At 36.8% G+C, this 18,289-nt stretch overlaps 1 protein-coding gene across 6 annotated transcripts in view; it reads left to right on the plus strand.

Annotated features, from left to right (window-relative positions):
- CORIN (corin, serine peptidase) overlaps positions 1–18,289 on the plus strand; it is a 129,467-nt gene that overhangs the window by 67,601 nt on the left and 43,577 nt on the right. For 5 of the 6 annotated variants that reach the window (XM_021393848.1, XM_021393847.1, XM_021393844.1 and 2 more), the window contains 4 exons: positions 3,567–3,680; positions 9,357–9,464; positions 14,782–14,892; positions 15,798–15,914. In XM_021393848.1, coding sequence (XP_021249523.1) covers positions 3,567–3,680; positions 9,357–9,464; positions 14,782–14,892; positions 15,798–15,914 — 450 coding nt within the window. The remainder of the gene's footprint in view (positions 1–3,566; positions 3,681–9,356; positions 9,465–14,781; positions 14,893–15,797; positions 15,915–18,289) is intronic. The other variant, XM_021393846.1, reaches the window with a different exon arrangement.

Raw genomic sequence — 18,289 nt, forward strand, 5'->3', positions numbered from 1 at the left:
AACATTGTCTCCACTTTGAAAAAAAAATAGCTGTAGTTTTCATGGTTCTTTTCATAGATATACAGTGCATCACTGCTACTATGCCTTGAAATGCAGCCAAATAATGTATTTGTTCCAGTTTGTGCTTTCTACAGCTTTCCAGGGACCTGCCTGCTGTAATCCTCTGTAGATGGCATTCCAGTAATCTAGCTGAGAACTACAGCACATAAATGATCTTGCCACCTCATAGACATTTTTTATACTATAGTGGTTGGAGGTAGAATCATAGAATCACCAAGGTTGGAAAAGACCTACAAGATCATCCAGTCCAACCATCCACCTACCACCAATAACTCCACTAAACCATGTCTCTCAACACTATATCTAAATGTTCCTTGAACACCTCCTGCGATGGTGACTCAAGCACCTCCCTGGCAGCCCATTCCAGTGCCTGACAGCTCTTTCAGAAAAGCAGTACTTCCTTCTTTGACCTGGATGAGGGCATTGAGAGCACCCTCAGTTGCAGACGACACAATCTGGCAGGAAGTGTCGATCTGCCTGGGGGTAGAGAGGCCCTACAGAGAGATCTGGACAGGCTGGATCTCTGGGCTGAAGCCAACGGGATGAGGTTCAACAAGACCAAGTGCCAGGTCCTGCACTTCGGCTGCAAGAACCCCAGGCAATGCTACAGGCTTGGGGTAGAGTGGCTGGAAAGTTGTATGGAGGAAACGGACCTAGGGGTATTAGTCGACGCTTGGCTGAGCATGAGCCAGCAGTGTGCACAGGTGGCCAAGAAGGCCAATGGCATCCTGGCTTGTATCAGAAATAGTGTTGCCAGTAGGAGTAGGGAAGTCATTCTTCCTCTGTACTCAGCCTCCCCTCAGGGGGAATGGCTTCAAGTTGCGCCAGGGGAGATTTAGGCTGGACATTAGGAAATTCTACTTTTCTGAAAGAGTGGTCAGGAGCTGGAACGGGCTGCCCAGGGAGGTGGTGGAGTCACCGTCCCTGGAGGTGTTCAAGAAACGTTTAGATATAGCGTTGGGAGACATGGTTTAGTGGGGTTGTTGGTGGTAGGTGGATGGTTGGACTAGGTGATCTTGTAGGTCTTTTCCAACCTAGCTCATTCTATGATTCTATGATTCTAACATCCAGCCTAAATCTCCCCTGGCACAACTTGAGGCCATTCCCCCTCGTCCTCTCACTAGTTACAAGAGAGAAGAGGCCGACCCCCAGCTCACTACAACCTCTCTTCAGGTAGTTATAGAGCAGTAAGGTCTCCCCTGAGCCTTCTCTTCTCCAGACTGAACAATCCCAGCTCCCTCAGCTGTTCCCCATAAGGCCTGCGCTCCAGACCCCGGAAGTAAAGTAAAGCACTCTTTTTTTTTGCCACTGGTGACATTTAATCAGGTATTTTGGAAGCTTTTCCGGACTGTAAAACTTTCTGGCAAAGGTCTGAAGCAAACACCTGCAAATTGTTTCTCTGTTAGCAAGGATTGCTTCCATTTCCTTTGTGTTCCTTTAATCTGATATCATGTCTTCTTCAGGAGAGTCGTTTGTTTTGCTGCATAGGACAAGGATTCTATCTTTTATATAACAATCTGATATTGAGAGATACGATACAATTGTTAATCTTCTGGAAATCTGTTTGTTGCATAAGCGTAGTAGAAAGCAGAAATTAATTTAATTGGAGCTATTCACAGTGTGTATGCTCTCCTTGCCCTGAGTACTACACTGGCTGGACCAAACATATCCAGCTATGATCTTTTATAAAACTGCAGGAGGTGAGATGAACTTTTCTTACAATTCCTTCTGTTTGCTACTGAGTGCTAAAACTTAGAGAAGAGCTATGATTATGATTTCATTCTTCTCCTCAGCTGCCTAAAACGTACACAAGATAAACAGGGAGATGTTCACATTAAAAAGTGTCTTAAGATGCTTCTTAAGAAATGGAGAAGTGGATTGTGATGGAAATCAGAATGGGTGGCTGCAAAATAGGGTAGGGAAGTATTAGAAAGGGAGAGTAAGAGTAATTTATATGTGCATGGAAGCATTTCTTTCCGCAATTCAGAAATGAATGTGTGACTCCAGATTCTTTGTTCTTCCAATCTTTAACAAAAATGGATAGATATCCTTGCTGTTTTTTACTTTTGTTCTCCTAGGCCATACTGGCACCTTCACATGAAATGTTACCATTGCTGTCTCATTATAAATGCAGAACTGTACTGATGGCAGAGATCAGTAAACAAATCAAGATGGTTCCTCTAACAGTTCTTTTTGATCTATGTCATATTTATGCTGTTTTCTTCTTTGAACATGCAGGAAATTGTATAAAATTCCAGTTCATAAGAGTGTAATATGTCAAAGTCAATTAAAGTAGCCTTTTCAAACTTAAGTAGTTTTTCCTGTATGATGAGTTACAATTTTTTGATTATGTGATCTTCTTTTTCATAGACAATTACCTTATATCACTGTCCATGAGACAAACACTGGTCTATTGGGAATTAGAGCCCATACTGAGTAAGAATGTTGTTTCTATGCTCCCCTATAGTGCTTACTAATTGTAGAAATCAGAAGGTGCAAGGCAGAGAACTGGTGGAACAAAAAGATCACATTACAATAAAGAAAATTTAATGTTATCATACAGAATGAGATTCTTTCTCTATCACTTTTAGAGACCATGTTTCTCTTACTTATTTTGAACACTTTCCTGTAAAGTTAGAAACCTTTAAAATAAATTGCATAAGTAGCTTTCACTCCAATAACCGTGGCTCCATTACACAAATGGAAAATAACATTTTTATTGAATAATCGAGGTCATATTCTGCCCAAGTGGGAGAATTCATGTGGAAATGTAATAGGAAAGATTTTTAAATCATTCATACAAGCTTTTGTTACAAACAAGGATTTGTATGTCGGTAGACAAAAGATTGCCCTTTTCCTTGAGGATGATAAAATAATATTTCAGGCTTAGAAAAACATGTTAAAACTATGCAAAGGCATCTCTTGTTGGATACCCTAAGCTGGGGTTGTGGTTTTGGTGTTACTTTTGTCCCTACAGGTATCTCAATTCCCCCTATATTGAATAGCAGTGATAGTTGCCTTCTAGTGTTCTGAGAGTTATAAGAGTATTTGAAGAATCCTTCCCCTATAGGAATTGTCTGTGCCGTGACACTGTTAAGTCTTTTTACCTGGTAATGTTTTGCCTGAACACATAGACTGGAAAGATCCAGTTGTTGTTAACAGTAATTAGATACTGAATCCAATGCATCTATTTAATGGAAAGAGCTGGTTTAATCCTAAAGTCAGTATTAAAATAATTGCTCTGTAGAGGTGCTTTTTAGAGGTAAAGGTAGATTGAATCTCACTGATAAACTCAGTCTGGATACCTGTTTTTTAAATAACAAAATTTAGATGAAAATGCCAGCTTGAAGTTGTTTGAGTTTGCCTAACTTGGAGTTTGTTGCCTAAATGTATCAGTTAAAACATTTTCTAATGTTCTAAAAGATATTTTATAAATATCTTTAACTTCTACTTATTTCTTTAGCAGATATTTAAAATCGAACATATCATTCTTTGCTCATTTCCAGCACTATGTGGAGGAGAGCAGAGTTTCTTGTGTGACAGTGGAATCTGCATTCCAGGGAAACTGCAGTGTAATGGCTACAATGACTGTGATGACTGGAGTGATGAGGTCCATTGCAGTAAGTTTCTTATGCTCTGCAGATTTCTGTTGAAGTACCAAATCCTTTCAGAGAAGCCTAAAAACTAAAGCAGTCTGTTGGAACAGGATAAGAGCTTTGCACAGTGTTTGTTTATATTGACATTGGGACTTTCTCAGTTGACATTCAGAAAGCCACTCTTGCTGCAGAATGTTTTAGATCTGTTAAAATTTATGATTGGAAGCTAATTTCATTAGCAATTTAGAACTGCTACTTCTGAAAGGAGACATGTGGTAATCATAAATATTTGGGGGAAACTTATTTAAATGAGTCTGTAGCATGCAGTTCTAGTAGTGAACTGAAAACTGTTAGGTGTGTCTTTTTCCTAGGCCTTTGAATTCATTTTATAGCAGAAGCAAAACCATCTGTTTAGAAAGTTCTCTTGGCCTCAATCCTGGATGTGGTTCATTTAAATAAATCTCAGTATAAGGCGCAGTAGAGAAGAAAAAGGAGTATACATGCTTAATACATTCTTATAAACTGTTACAGAGAAAGAAATATTTTTAAAGTGCCAATTTTGTGTGTGTGTTGACAAGAACATCCTAGGACTACTACCACCTTTAGAAAAGCAGAGCAAATGTACAGTATGAAAACAATGAAAAGAAGAAAAATGGAGAAAGGAAAATGTGGAACATGGACTAAGTAGGGACTATAGTAGGACATGATGCCACAAAACAGTGCTGTGAATTCCAACTTTGAATTTCTGTGCAGTTTGGATTTCCCTCAGAGGATTTGTTCTGATTACTGATGTAAGGAGCCTGGGCATTCCAGGACACCTGGAACCACTTTCTTAAAAGTTGATGATAGACTTTATCTGTGATACTCCGAGGAAGAAATAATGGCTGCAATTTCCTCCAGGTCTCAGTATGAATGAGGCTAGAGCTTGCTTTTATCTTAATTGCCTACATTTACTTTACTGGAATTTTATATATTTTCTACTATTTAAAAGTATTGCATATTTTTGTCTTTGTCAGTATCAGCTGCAGTTTGTTACGTAACCTAAAAAAATTTGAAAGTACCTATGGCTCTCTGGCTATGGCTGTCAAGTTCCATTAGAAATGGGAAAAGAAGAAAGTGATAATGCAAGTATGAAACATTACATATCTTGAAAAATCAGGAGTTATAAAAGTTATGAGTTATTCAAGAATACCTTTAAAAGAAAGCCTATTTGTAAATGACGTAGAATTTATAAGCAGAAAATTATTTTTATTAGATCCCCTGGTAAGAGTTGTGGGTGGAGACGAACTTTTGTCAAATAATCACCAGTTACATGGCAGAAACAGCAAGCCTGAAGGAGGACTTGCTTGGAAGTTTGATAGAAGATTGTCTTTCTTGCGGTCCTTGCCCCTCTCAAATTCTGAATTCACCACAAGAAAAAAATTTTCACCAAAACTTATAAAAGCATGGAAATACATAATTAAGATATTGAAGACAACATTACTCTTCCCTTGTATTAGTTATTTTTATTGCCAGTAATAACCCTAACATTACAATTTGTTCACATCAATATTTTATTCCTGTTAGGTTATTAAGTCCAAACTGTATCCTCTTTATAGGATAGTTTTCTCTAGCATGACATTTATTTTAAAATATTTGTTGTTAACCCTGGGGAGTGGGAGAGATGGAAGAGACAGCATAAGACTCTTCATTAAACCTACATGATTGTAGGGAGATCCTGAGTTGATTAGAACAACAAGGAAAATCTTTTTGATACAGTTACTTCACAAATGAGATGAAAAAGCTTTTAAAATCAAATGGTCAAGTATTATTAGAATGTAAATAGTAAATAATTAACCATTTTAAACAGAAAACAGAAAGAAACTTGATGAAGCAGAAGAGAAATTAAAAGGATTTACATACAAAACTGCCTATACTGACTGGCCTTGAGGTTGGGTCTTTCATTTTTTATATTTAAATTATTCTTGTTTGGATTTTGATTTAAACGTTTTGTATTTGTGACCTAAGCGTAACTAATATTACATTTCCTGATATGAGAATGTGCTGCTAAATAATTCCAGTAAGATTTTGAACTTCACATATTATGGTACAACATGTATAACAAACTGATATAAATGATTGACCTTTAACTTTGTTTGAAAATAGAATTAATCAAATTATTTGTTTTTGTTTTTCTATGGGAAATTAGCTTTGAATATTGTAATGGGAAGAAGTTTTTGTTAAGGAAGGCAATATTTATCCTAAAAAACCTGATTTCATTCACTTGCAGTCATTTCATTCTCTCACCTCCAGCATGTGAACACGTGGTCTGGCCAGCATCACTTGTGCTTAATGAAAGGATGAAAACCCCTAGCTTTTGTGTGATCATGATGCCTTGGTTTCTTCTTGATTATCAGAGATGATTGTTTACTCATGTGCCACTGCATGCCATGGAACAAAGTGCTTTGTTGAATTAAGTTTTTATTTACTCCTAGAGGTGACAGAATTTGTATATTGAACTCTATCTCTTTTTCTTAAAATAAACATAATAAAATGAAATAGACCTGTATCTTTAAAATGCAAGATTCCTAAAGTCATATTTGAATATGGTTAATGGTCAGAAGGATATATCATCCAATAGTGAACTTGAGAAAATTAGATATATGTGAACAGGGATCTAAGGGCTGCTGAATGCAAAAGATTGACTCATCTTTAAAATATACTTGACTTTTATGGAGCGTGGAATGGAAATTTATATTTAAATTTATGAAAACTGGGCTCATCCCATCATTAACAAAATTTAAATTGAGCTGATTATAGATGATATGATGCAGTCCACTCATTTTATTATGATAAAAATAAGTATTATTGCCAATACTGTGATGGAAATATACGTTAAAACAGTTACATTTTCATATTTGCTTATTCCAAGTGAAATTTATTTCCTTGAAAGGAAATCTGTATTCTTATTTTTTTACTCTGTGTGGGCCTGAGAGCTGCCAAGTTCTAAATGTCACTGCTACAGCTACAGAGTTCATGAATGTAAACATGACTGGGGGCATGGATGAGAATTAAACAGTGAACTTATCCAGCGAAGCATCATAGAAAAGACAGCTTTGTTTCATTTGCAGAAAGAGGAACAGAAGGACAGAAACTGCCAGAGTTATGAACTGATCAATAAGGGTAAATGTTGCCAGAGTACTTCATGCTGCTGCAGATTCAAAACAAGTTGTGTTTGGAATTTTACTCTCAGCTGGCTATTGTTCTGCTTACATGAAACTGGAACTTACATATTTTCATTTAGTTTTGTTTTTTTGGTATTTACTGTTTCATGCCTTTTACTCTTTTAAAGCTAAACTATTGACTAGAACGCTCACAGCCTAGCCATAGTATTCTATTTTATGTCCTGAAATACTGTCTTCTGCATTGTGCTATAAATTCTATTTGGGCTTTCTAAGATGATGTGAAACTAGTAGAAGGCATGAATACTTCTGTGGCAGAAGGGCAAGAAATTATGCTTGTTCAAGTACTAAAGTTCAGGTTGGCAAAACCTTGAGAAAGCTAGCAGCTGGAGCACTCACTCAGATGTGGAAGACTTGGCCTACTTTGATGTAAGGGTTCAAAACCCCATTGCACACCTTCTGAGAGAGTGCTACACCTGTCAGTGCATAATATACTTGGACACAATTCTTTCTAAGCTGGATCACTCTGCAATCCTGAATGCAGTAGCCGCACACCCAGAGGAGATAAATGGTAGCCTGATTATGTTGTTTAGTGGTTGAGCATCACAGGTAAGGGGTGAAACCCATGCTCTGGTACCTGCCCTCTGAGCAATTTCCTTTTGCCTTGAGTAAAATGTCCATGTGCCCCAGTAAAAAAGGGCACAAAGAAGCTATGCAGTGCATAGGGCATAGCTTCAACTGGCGGGAGAGTTAATCCTCCCAGATATTCTGTATCTTAACATTCTCCCTGGAAAATCCAGATGTGAAGAAAAGGTTTATAGGAGGGCAGTGAAGCTAGGTCACCCACTTCACAGCTATGTGTAATCAAATGTTATTACTAGTGGGATCAGACACCACCAACCCTGCTTTCTCTTCTCCACTCTTTCCTAACTAGATCTCATGTTTCTTGTTGTACCTGGTATTATCCATGTATTTTGGATATTCTCAGAGAATATTTTTCAGACATTTACTGTGGGCCTCAGCCATAGAAAGAAAAGCTAAACTTGCTTAGGGCTATTAGTGCTAAGAAGACCAGGTTGGATGGGCCCTTAGCAAAATGATCTACTGGGTGTCAACCCTGCCCAGACCAGGGGGGATTGAAACTAGGTGATCTTTCAGATCCCTTCCAATTCAGGCCATTCTATGATTCTATGAATTCCTTAATAAGAAGGCATCAGGCTCAAAAGTGTGTCAAGATAAGTTAATCCTTTGAAACCAATGTAAGGTCAAAAGAAGTCTAAAAGTCAGGTTACCTTCAGCTTTATCCAACAACCACCTCAGGTGGACAATTCTAGTAATCTAGCCCATGAGAACCGCAATCTTACTTTATAACTTTGTGTGTATAAATTAATAAAACATTTTGTTCTTTATCTGCAACCAGGACACTTTTCCTCACTCAATGTTAGGAAGATAGAACTGTACTTCACTTTTTTAATATTATGGAAAAAATATTTCTATAATGACAGGGAAAGAAATTAGTGCTATTTATAAGAAAAGGGACAATTTTGTTTGACTCACCAGTTTTTGACTCACGGCACTATGTCTGGATGTGATTGGTAACATGAGGAAAAAAGGTCTATTACATGACTAGGAAAAGGTTTACTTAAAAAGCAAGCTCTTCAATAACTGATGTCAGGTTTGTGCTCAAGCCATATGACAATGATGTTTAAGATGTCAGTGATAATTAACATATTTCTTCATAAGGTTGTTGACTGTGAATTCCAAAACAGTTGAACAATATTTTAGCCTTGAACATGTCGTCATGGTGAGAATTTGGGTGTAATTTTCATTCTGGAAACAATGCACCCTCTGATTTCTTCCCACCTTGCAACATATTCAGGTTCTTAATTTCTCAGTCATTAATTCATAACAGTACACCTATAACTGAAAAAGGCATTCTACAGTGCCATTAGACATAGCCTGGAGTCAAATCATATTTGCTTTGAAATCTTGTCATGACCATCTTGGTCAGCAAGATTGAAATGACATTCAGTTTTCTCCCATCTCATCTGATTCCTTCCTTACTTACCATGATGTAAACTGTAACTAGAACAAAATGTTCCAGTTCCTTAGTATCTTTCATAATTCATTTCCTTCAACAGCTTGAAAACATTCTGAGTACTCAGTTTACTGTCTTAAGAAATTTTTCCCAGATGACTGACTTGCATTTACTAGTTTGCGGAAGATGAAAGAAGAGCAAGAGAAATAAAATTCACTTTTTATGGTATAGGGACTTCTATCACCCATTGGTATTGTTCACACAGACAGAAAACTATTGGTAGGAGCAAAAGTAAATCTGTCTAAAAATGCGTATGATTTTTCCTTTTCTTCTGTACTAGATTCTAATAAACTAGTAAACTGGTACACACTGAGTATTATTGCAGACCTGTAAATAAGATGGTAACTCAGTCTTGTCTTAAGTCAATAAATTCCATTGTTTGTGTTTTATAAGAAACTCTTCCATTATCATGTTAACATTTTACAAAACTTTGTTTTGCAGATTGCAGTGATGATTTATTCCATTGTAACACAGGAAAATGCCTCAATTATACCTTTGTTTGTGATGGATATGATGACTGTGGAGACCTTAGTGATGAACAGAACTGTGGTAAATGAAATATTCATGCTTTTCTCATTTTTTTTTAATATAGCAGTGTTGATGATAAATGAGTAGTATACTACTACTCTTTTAGGGTTAGGTAAAAACAGTTCACAAGTTTTTATATGCTTGAAAAATCTTAAATCTAGAATTTTGGATTAATCCAAACTTTAGAGATAATAGTGTTTTGAAGAAATATTCTGATTTGTAATTTGTTTTAAAATAATTCTTAGAATCGTTTCTCTTAGGTTGGAAAAGACTTTCAAGATCATCAAGTCCAATCATCAACCTGACCAAGAAGTTTAGTGGTGTTTTGTGTCTACTTTTGGTATCTACACTCATAAGACAAAAGTGTATTCATAACTTCATCTAGATGTATCTTTCTTGCTTACAATGCCTGTATTAAATCATGAACAAGTTAGGAAACTTTTGAATCATGTTTCTTAAGTAGAAAAGAACATATTGAGTTGGAAAGAACAAAGATCATAGAATCATAGAATTCTTAGAGTTGGAAGGGACCTTTAAAGGTCATCTAATCTAATTCCCCTGCAGCGAACAGGGACATGCATAGCTAGATCAGGTTGCCCAGGGCCTTATCTAGCCTTGCCTTGAAAGTCCCCAGGGATAGGGCATCGACCACATTTCTGGGAAACCTGTTCCACTGCCTTATCACCCTCACTGTAAAAGACTTTTTCAGTGTATTCATCCTAAATCTACCCTCTTTAAGCTTGAAGCCGTTTCCCTTTGTTCTATCACCACAGACCCTGCTAAAATGTCTGTCCCCTTCTTTCCTGTAGCTCCCCTTTAGATATTGACAGGCCTCTATCAGGTCACCTTGGAGCCTTCTCTTCTCCAGGCTGAACAGCCCCAGCTCTCTCAGCCTGTCCCTGCAGGAGAGGTATTCCATCCCTTGGATCATTTTTGTGGCCCTCCTGTAGACACGCTCCAACAGGTCTATATCTCTCCTGTACTGAGGACTCCAGTCTGGATGCAAGATTATTGAGTCCAGCTCCTGGCTCTGTATACGACCACTCCAAATTCAAACCACATGTCTGAGGGCATTGTACAAATGCATCTTGAACTCTGGCAGGCTTGGTGTCATGACCACTGCCCTGGGGAGCCTGTTCCAGTGCCTGACCACCCTCTTAGTGAATAACCTTTTCTTAATCCTCTACCTGATCCTCCCTTGACACAGCTTCATGCTGTTCCCTCAGGTCCTGCTGCTGTCACTGGGGGAAAAGATCAGTGCCTGCCCCTCCACCCCCTATCATGAGGAAACTGTAGGCTGCCATGAGGCCTCTCCTCAATCTCTTCTCTGTCCAGATCATTTATAAAAACTTTAAATGGAGCCCAGGATATCCCACTACTAACTGGTCTCCAGCCAGATGTAAAACAATTTATTATAAGCCTTTGAGCCTGGTCTGTCAGCCTGCTGTTCACCCACTGTATTGTGTACTTGTCTAGCAGTATGCTGGACATTTTGTCCTGAAGGATGCTGTGAGAGACATTAATGACAGCTTTGCTGAAATTAAAACAACAACAACAACAACAAAAAAAAAACTGCTGTTTTCCCTTGCTCAAATAAATGAATAATCTTGTTACAAAAGGAAATTATGTTATTTAAGCAGGACTTTCCCCGTATGAACCTGTATTGGCTATGACCAATGACTGCACTGAGAGGTCTCCTGATAAGCCACATCCATCAGTATCCTTGGATGAATCCCATTGAGGCCCATAAACTTATGTGCATTCAGCTGGAACAGAAAATCCTGCACAAGCTCAGCTAGGAGTTTACCATACCCTCATTCATGGTTCTCCACCTCAGAGGTCACAGGGTCCATCATTGTTGTTGAATCCAGAGGTGAAAAAGGCATTACATGTCTCCACTCTATCTTTGTCCCTATTTGTGAAGTGATGAACCTCATAAAGTAATGGACCAGTGTCATCTTTGATCCTCTTTTTGCTCTTAACATACTTAAAAAATCTCTTCTTGTTGTCCCCTACAATACTGTCCAGTTTCAATTCTATGTGAGCTTTGGCTGCGTTAATTTTGTCTCTACAATGGCAAACAGCATATTGGCATTGTCCTGTTCCCTGACATTGATTCCAATGTCTGTACAATTTCCTTTTCTGTCTGAGTGCTAAAAGAAGGTGCTTGCTCAGCCAAGCAGGTTTCTACCCTGTTTACTTGATTTGTGAAATGCTGGAATTGCCTTTTTCTATGCTTTTAGAGGTGGCTCTTTGAACATGACCTTTGTTTATGGACCTTCATACTTCAAAAGCAGATTCCGAGAGAACCTTACTAAGTAGCAATTTGAGCAGCCTGAAGTCTTCTCTTTCTATACACAGTGCTGAAGTTTTGGAAGCAATTTATTAAGTCACCAAAGATTTGAAACTCCACTACTTCATGGCCACTGTGGCCATGACGGCCATCAATCACCATTTCATTCACAAGACCCTTTTTGTTTACAAACTACAAATCTATGAGGGCACCTTTCTTAGTTGGTTCCCTTAGTACCTGTACCAAGAATTCACCTTCAATGTGCCTCAGGAATTTCCTGGACTTGTTTGTGTCAGCTGCATGACATTTCCAGTTAAAGTCTTGGAAATTGAATTCACCGGAAAGGACAAAGGCAGATGATCTAGAGATATCCTTTACTTTCTTATAGAATAATTCATCAGTTTTTGTCATCCTGCCTGTGTGGTTTGTAGTAGACTCCCAGAACAACATCCACTTTGTTTTTTTCTTCCCCCTTAATCCTTATACAGAGACTCTCAATGGTGTCATCGGCAACGACAAGTGCCATACAGTCCAACCCTTCCACTGCATACTGTGTCATCCTCCTGCTTCTCTTGCCCTTCCTATCCCTTCTGAAAAGCCTATCACAGCTGTCCATCACAGCGCACCAGTCACAGGACTCTTCCCTCCAAGTCTCCCTTATGCCAATGATGTTTTATCTCCGGGACCAAGTCAAGACATCTTGCTTATTCCTCACCCTGCATGCGTTAGAATAGAAACATTTCAAATGTGCTACAATGTACTTAATATTGTGGAGCAGAATGAAGTACCTCACTAGGATGCAGTCCCTCAAACACTCCTTTGAGAAAAGTGTATCCAAGCAGGCACCAGCAGGCCTGATACTTTGTAGATCATCCCCTGACAAAACCCAAATTATGCCAGTGACACCAGTCTTGGGAATCAGATACTGATATGTTGAGTCTGCTTGTTTTCTCCCCAGTATCATTCTCCATAACTGGAAGGATAAAAGAAAATTATCTTTGTGTGTACCTCATCCCAAATCCCTGAAGGCTCTGAAGTGTCTTAAACATATTCAAGATGTTATGATTGCTTTCTTGCTAGCTTGCCTGAATTTGACTGAGACTAAAGTAAAACATAAGAGGGTACACACTCGTGATGCCAGCAGTTTCAGAGCTGAACTGTTTTTACACAAGCTTCATTGTGAATTCATATATTTTGATGATACAATCATGTTTCTTTTGAATTCTGTTTTTAATTGACTTGGTAAATTCTGCTCCAATGTATTTGTCCTTCTGCCCATGTTTATTCTCATAGGGGAAAAATATTTTGCCATAGGAAAGAATAATCTTCATATGTAAATATTTGAAAATTCTGAAAGCCTGATTTTTTTTTTCTAGATTTTTTTCGTAGTAGTGTACTTGAGAAAAACTGTTAACTTTAATTCTTTAAAAGTTGAAATATTTTTATATGTTTTTTATTTTTACTTTTCTGGGGAAAAAACCAGAGAATTTCAAAAATAAAAATCAGCATACATTTTTTATTTGAGTTTTCTTTTACATTTCTTTTCCCGGTTAAAAATACTCAAGGGCTTTTCATTACTTTCAGTTGACATTGGTTTGTGTTTTCTTTCATAAATCTGCTTTGATGAAAGAATTTAGTAATTATTAATCTGACTCCTACCATTTCTATGTTAAGGCACAATTTAAGATCTAACTTTTTGTGCAGGGTATAAAAGAGATTGAAAGGACATTTGGCAGACAGGGCTGTGTCTGTATTCCCTATCTGTTTTGGTGTACTGTCAACCAGAGTGGCTTAACTGGCTGAAGAATACTATACAAATGAACCTAGCTGATTTGGCCATGAGTTGGAGGTAGTGAATTAATCACAAACTAGGACAGCAGTTGCTGGATTTAACTGATACAAATTCTTTTCACTGCAAACTTGTCTGTACTTACAAGGCATACGAGTACTTTATGAACAATTCTTTAAGTAAGTCTCCATGGTATACTGTGGACAAGGAAGAACTTAGTCTGCCAGTGCTCCAAGCTTTGTAAAAAAGCTTGTGATCAAGGCTAGCATGGTAACATTAGTAAAATATATACTAATAGATTCAGAGCTGCGCAAACTATGATTATCAAGCTTCCTCTGGGTTCAAAGTGGAGGTGGTTGCTTCTGCTTGTAATACATGTTGTGAGCATTTCCTTCATAAACTATGCTGGATTTTTACAAGTATATATCCACTGGCTGAAATGTCTATATGGTCAATGCTTTACTCTTCGTACTTAGAATAATTGTGAATCAGATTGGAGAGAAAATGAAATGTCAGAAGTCGTCAGCCTCCACCCTCCTTCTCCTCCCACTACTAACCCTTTAAGAAACCCTACACCAAAGCTAAAATGCAGGTATAGTTAGACAATTATTATTCCCTTAAGCCTATCAAACATTTTCAATGATGTGTATTTCCTTTAATCAGCCTACCAAATAGAATGCTTTTTTTCATTTGTGGAAGCAATAGAGTAAAAAGATTGGAATATTTTCCTTTTAGATCATTCTTAAGGAATATTCTGTTTGTATTCAAAAACATAACAGTTTCTGATTAATTGTCAAATAAGTCGGTTCAAAAAAAATATTATTTTTTTAAACTTCCAAGTAAAAAAATAGATGTAGGGAATAATTTTGTTTGCTGGCAAACTTTTGCATGAGATGGGAAATCAGAAGATCTTTAAATCAACCTAATAAATCTTAGATTTTGTTTATTTGCAAATGGAAACTACTGAGGGAGATGCTGTTTCTCTCAGGATGCTCCTGAGAGAAGGAATGAATGCATCGCTATCTAAGCAGAATTTAGTAAGTAGAATTCAGAACACATGTAACCATTATCTGCAAAAATAAAAAGGAAAAACCTGAAGGAATATAAAAATCTATTGTAATTTACTTGTATGATGGCATAGTTAATATGCATAGAACAATTAATTGTTCAGTAACAAGTTATGCATATGGTAGTTTATTCTCCAGTAATGGTTTGTTTGTTTGGGTCCTTTTTTTTTTCTTTTTTTTTTTTTTTAGATTGCAATCCAATGACTGACCATCAGTGTGGAGATGGAAGATGTATAACAGCTGACTGGGTATGTGATGGTGACCATGACTGTATAGACAAATCAGATGAAATCAATTGCTGTAAGTTCTCTTAATCTCTAAATGAGTTTTTTCTTTCTGTAAGAATCAAAATGTAAGATGAGAAGTACTCCTATATACTGCTTGTAGAGAAAAACCACAAGCTCATTTGATTCCAGAAGTTTGCAATTAGCTGATGATTTTTCTGGTTGCAGCAAATTAAATGTTTGTTGGTACTGTTGAGAAGTACCAGTGTTGTTCTGTGTTTTAGCATTTTGTTAGTTACAGGTTAGCCTTTAGTTAATTGTAGTGTTCCTGGTAAAGACTAATGTATGAAAGCATATACTGTCTTAAACTGAAGGTATTTGGAGTTTGTGACAGCTTTATGGTATATTTATATGCTACTTCTCATACCTTGACAGGGTGTGATTTCTGCCTGCTTCTGCAGTGATGGTGTATGCCTGCATAAGATCTCTACTAGAATTCAGTTTGCAAAATCAAGTATCAGAGAAATAGCGTGTGTTTTAATATGATTAAAGATGTGTTAAGGCACATGCTTATGCAGCTTTTGATTCTAGTGTCTTGCTGTCTTTCAGTGCTTGACCTTGCAGCCACTCTTCTACAGTTTTCTCTGGAAACTAAGAAACTAATCTAGATCAGAAAATGTAAATATGTGGGCAAAAGATGGCAGAATTTTTCTATCAAGAAAAATGTTTTTTTTCTCTTGAAAACAGCTGAGCCTTCATCTCAGTCTATTGCTAGTACCTAACATATACAGTTTGAATCCTTGCACTTAAAGCCCAGCTGTATGTTATTGGAACATACCCTACATATGATGAAAGTTGTCTAGTGACCTTTAGTACTAAGCAGTGTATCAGCTCCTCCTAAATTTGCTTCACTGTGATGTTCAAAATAATTGAGGCCTTTATTAATTGATGATTAGGATAACATTTATTTTTTTTTTCCAGCTTGTCATAGTCAGGGTCTGGTAGAGTGCAAAAATGGACAGTGCATTCCTAGTGCATTCAAGTGTGATGGAGATAATGACTGTAAAGATGGAAGTGATGAAGAAAACTGCAGTGAAAGTAAGGATATGCCTCATTTTACTCTTACTGAACCTGCACTGTTTTCTAAAGCGCCATTAGCTAAAACTGTCAAATAGACTGCCTTTCAAATAACACTTTTTAAATCTGTCAGACCTTTGCTTTCACAGAGTTGTTAGCAGAGTTTTATTAGTCTTTACAAATATTAAAAAATTGAAGAGATTGAGGTGATATTTTTAACATAGCATTTGGTTACCTGACTTGATTGTCTCTAACTTGAAATAAAGAATAGATATCCACATTGTATGAAGTGATTAGAAACTGATACACAAGGAATTTGTATCATCTGGGGACGAACATTCTCAAGAAAATCTTATTTGCATCAGAACTTGTGAGTCAAAGACAAGAGGTTTTTGTAAGTGCACTGATGATTTACTGTGGCTAAAAGATACTATATGGGAATCTAAGTTTTCCAGGTACATAAAGCTGTCTTGTGATTGACTGTATAAAAGAAAAGGAAAGCAAGCAGTGTCTTGAACCCTGAAGTATGATTTTCCAAGTAATTTTGTCGTGAAATACATTTGATTGTCACAGTTTCAGCATTTTAAGGTATTGTTCACATGTAATTGTCTTGATTCTGGTAAAGCTTCAAACTGCAGCTTTTCTTTCAGCAAGATAATCTTTAATGTATTTCTCTTCTGACTTCTTTTTAAGAAACAATGGAATTTAGTTTTTCCAGAAAACTTTAGTGCTGTCAGGCACAGTGGTAATAGGACAACCTATTCAAAAGATAACTACACTGGGTGATTTCCTAAGCTTTATTTCCTTTGGAACCAGACTGGAAGAAGTCATTTCTAACCAGTCCCCTCTATTCTCATTACCTTTTGAGATCTTCCTACTCTAGTTTAAACATCTCTATTCCAAAAGAGAAGTTTAAACATATGAATTATCATCATTCTTCTCTGCAATTAGTGAAGATAATGAAAAAAGGTCTTGCAGGAAATTTCTTTCAGATTGGACTGTGGCAATCTGAAAACCAAGGACCAAGTTTTGTCTTTACTTCTGACTGCCTAATTTCACAAAATACTCAGGTGTGTTCTTCATCTTTCCTGATGTCCACCCTCAGTTTTATTCTATGAATTCTCCAACTCTCTGTTTCTCTTGACTGTTAATGAAATGATCATTATTAACATGAGAGAAATGCAGTAGAAGAATGAGATAAAATGGGAATTACAAAACTATTCAGAGCATTCTAGAAGCAGACATTCCAACTTTCAAAATTCACCCAGCTTAAGCCACTTAAATTTATTTAACACTAGTAAAAGAGAATTTCACTGATATTTGATACACAATCTGGGCTAGAAGTTAGTAATGTGATTCTCACTGCTTTTTGTTTCTGTGGATATTTAAGAGATTATTAAAATTTTTTTGGAGAGGATATAATGAACAGATGTAAGATCAAGGATACTAAATGCAGAGGAGTAGAAAGATGCTATAATTATGCAGTCAGTAATCTCACTGTATTTTAAAAGAGTTTTCCATTTAGCATTAAATTGCAAAGCTTAAAGCTTTTTAATACAAAACATTTGCTTCTTTTCTGTTATGTACTCCTTGAAATGCAAAAACCTCTGCCTGGTATTTTACGATATCCCATAGAGCAGAAATCTTCCTTTAAGCAATTGCATCCTAAATTTCCCTAAGAATATGTGGACAGAATTTGGACTTCTACTACTTTAGTTCCTTGCACAGTCCATGTAAAACTAGACAGTTCTAGTTTGTAACCTCCTTTTGCATTTCTCATGTACATATGTATTTGATTTCAGTAAGTGGAGAAAATGTCTTAGAACATATGAAGCAGAGAAGTTTTTGTTTTTAGTGTAAGGTGACAACCTGAAATGTCTAGCAGAGGCAGTGAAGTTAGGACTAAAGTGATCTGGAATAGTCATTTTGTTACAAGCACAATGAAAATGAGAAATCAAAATAGAAATGTGAATTCAAGATATTGAAGATATTGCCGCTTGCCTGTGTAAGGATACAAGGACACTGTGTAACAGTACAAAGATATACATACAGGGATTACAAACTAACACTGCTTTGTCTATGTCCAAATGAGAAAAACAGTCTCCTTCTCCACATGCCTTGGGGAAATTAAATTTCCTTTAGAAAAGGTAAGTTGTAGCATCTGTTAAAATTACTTCTGCCATTCATTCTGTGAAAATAGAAATCTAATATTAGATTTCACAGCTGGTTCTATGATTCCCTCAAAACACAGTAATGTGTTTATAGAAATTCATTGTTGGCTGTGCTATGATCAGAAGAATCTACATTGTAGAACAGGGAGTTTTAAGATGCTCAGAAACTCTTCCACTGTAGGATAAGAAGGAGATGAAGAAAACTTTTAAAATGAATTTTAATGT

This window comes from Numida meleagris, chromosome 4, assembly GCF_002078875.1.
Source record: "Numida meleagris isolate 19003 breed g44 Domestic line chromosome 4, NumMel1.0, whole genome shotgun sequence".
In the NCBI taxonomy this organism is placed as follows: Eukaryota; Metazoa; Chordata; class Aves; order Galliformes; family Numididae; genus Numida; species Numida meleagris.